The 2,380-nt window shown below is 40.6% G+C and overlaps 1 protein-coding gene across 1 annotated transcript; it reads left to right on the top strand.

The window, feature by feature from the left end:
• The first annotated feature begins 325 nt into the window (after positions 1-325).
• LOC137741613 (lysM domain receptor-like kinase 4) lies at positions 326-2,173 on the top strand. Its single transcript, XM_068481310.1, has one exon. It carries the CDS (start codon positions 326-328, stop codon positions 2,171-2,173), a length of 1,848 nt encoding a protein of 615 aa, XP_068337411.1.
• Positions 2,174-2,380: the final 207 nt, after the last annotated feature.

Genomic DNA, 2,380 nt, shown 5'->3' with positions numbered 1-2,380 from the left:
TTGCAACTACAACTATTAGAGGATCTTTGATTGCAAAAAACACATAGAAAAAAACATGTCAAGGTGTTCCCATCTGATCATCGCTATTCTAGCCGGCCATTAGTGGCATTTTCTGGATATTTTTTTCCTTAATTATGCTTTTCACCTTGCATATTGGCCGGACATGCAAATATTAAAACACAAATAGCCATCATTCATTGCTAGCTCTCTCATCAGCAATCAACTAATTAATTAACTAATCCCATCTCAACCAAATCATTTCTTCCTCTCCTTTTCTTAAACCACCTAACAGAATTAAATTTACAATTTCTGATATCAGAAAACCATGGTTTACCTCTGCCTTCTAATCTTGGTTTCCCTAAGTTCAAGCTATGCTCAGCAGTTCTATGACCAATCATATTGCGGTGTTGAGGCTAGCAATTCAGGCTCAAGATACATTTGCAATATGTTCCAAAATTCTTGCCAAACATTCTTGGTCTACAGAGCCAACCCGAATTTTCAAACTGTTTCGAATGTCTCAGACTTGTTTCGAATGGATTCTGATCAACTGCTTGGACTCAACAATCTCACATCTCCTTCTGAGGAACTGAAATCAGGTAGGGAAGTTATTATTCCCATTAAATGTTCTTGCTCAGGTCAATATTTTCAGGCAAGTTTCAGCTACACGGTTTTGCAAAACACGTCATACTCCGAGGTTGCTTGTGGGGTTTTCGAAGGCTTGCTCAAGTCATTTACACTCAGGGAGGAAAATATGTCCCAAGAAAACAAGCTTATGGTTGGCACTGAGCTTCATGTGCCTCTAAGATGTGCTTGTCCTGATAAGTTAGCTAGCAGTAGTGGAGTGAAGTACCTTGTGACCTACCCTCTCATAGAAGGTGACGGGCCAATCATCTTGAGCCAGAAGTTTGGCATCTCTCCTGAAGATTTTTTATCAGTGAATCATTTAGCAACTGATGAAACTGTGTTTCCGAATACAACTGTTTTAGTTCCCTTGAGAGCAGCTCCAGTGTTAAACTTCAACATCCAATATTCACCCCCTCCAGCTCCTGCTTTTCTTCCCACAATTTCTGTGGAAAAATCTAATAGAAATGCAAAACTGATCAAGAAATTGTATGTAGCCGGGGCTGTTATTGGGTTTTCTCTGCTACTGGCAGCTTTAATTGCATTTGTAATTTTGTATAGAAGGGCCTTAAGGAAATGGAAGAGAGAGAAGATCATGTCCTTTACTGCTTTAAGCTCTCCAATTTCATGTTCAACTGTCAGAAGCCCGTTTAAATCCGGTCAGACAGGCAGAAGCTCTCCGATTTCATCATGTTTATCGCCTGATATTCTTGCTGGATTGAAGTACTCATTGTTCAATTATAGCATAGAAGAACTGAGAAGAGCAACAAGGGATTTCAATGAAGAAAACAAGATTGGTTCTCAAGCGTACAGGGGAATAATAAATAATGTTGAAGTGATGATCAAGCAGATGAGATTTGAGGACACGAGTCATGTTATTGACGTGCATTCGAAGGTCAACCACATCAATATCTTGAACTTAGAGGCGGTTTCTTACGGCGAAAATCACATGTCATGGTCTTATCTAGTTTTTGAGTTTCCGAGCAATGGCTGCTTGAGGGGCTGCTTGTCTAGTCCATCTAGTCCTCTCAAGTGGCATTGGCGAACACAAATAGCTTTCGATATTGCAACTGGACTGCACTACTTACACTGTTGTACTTTCCCTTCTTGTGCTCACCTAGACATAAACACTAGAAACATTTTTGTGACAGCAAATTGGAGGGCAAAGCTTTCGAACATTGGAACCATATCGGCTGAGGGAGTTTCGGAAGGAAATGACAAGGGATGGGTTGCACCAGAGTACCTTCTACACGGATCAGCTTCTGAGAAGGTGGATATTTTTGCATTTGGAGTTGTTTTGCTTGAGCTCATCTCAGCAAGAGAGGACATTGATGGGAAGTCGTTTAAAGAGTCCATCAAATTTTTGGGAGAAGGTGCTAGCGAAGGCGGTTTCCTCGAACAACTTCGGAGCTTCATGGATCCACAGTTGGAGGATTATCCTCTTGCAGAGGCCTTATGCTTAGCTGTTTTAGCGAAGGCCTGTGTGGAGGACGATCCTCTCCATCGGCCATCCATCGATGACATCATGAAAGTCCTCGCGAGAATGGTATGATCGAGAACTTGATCGATAATGAAGAACCACGTACGTTACCGATCAGGGTATAAAAATTGTCCATCAAGTAATGTAATGGTCTAAAATATGTAATTAACTAGCTTGATATATGCTTTCTCGTGCTTCTAATTAAACTCACCTCTACATAATTATACATACATACATACATACATATATGTATACACACACACACACACATACACTCGT

Source organism: Pyrus communis, chromosome 8 (genome assembly GCF_963583255.1).
Source record: "Pyrus communis chromosome 8, drPyrComm1.1, whole genome shotgun sequence".
NCBI lineage: Eukaryota > Viridiplantae > Streptophyta > Magnoliopsida > Rosales > Rosaceae > Pyrus > Pyrus communis.
This window is presented reverse-complemented; position numbering and strand designations above follow the sequence as displayed.

Bases quoted from the DNA above. Each gene is read 5' to 3' on its own strand.
- LOC137741613 (XM_068481310.1), top strand. From the start codon at position 326: ATGGTTTACCTCTGCCTTCTAATCTTGGTTTCCCTAAGTTCAAGCTAT.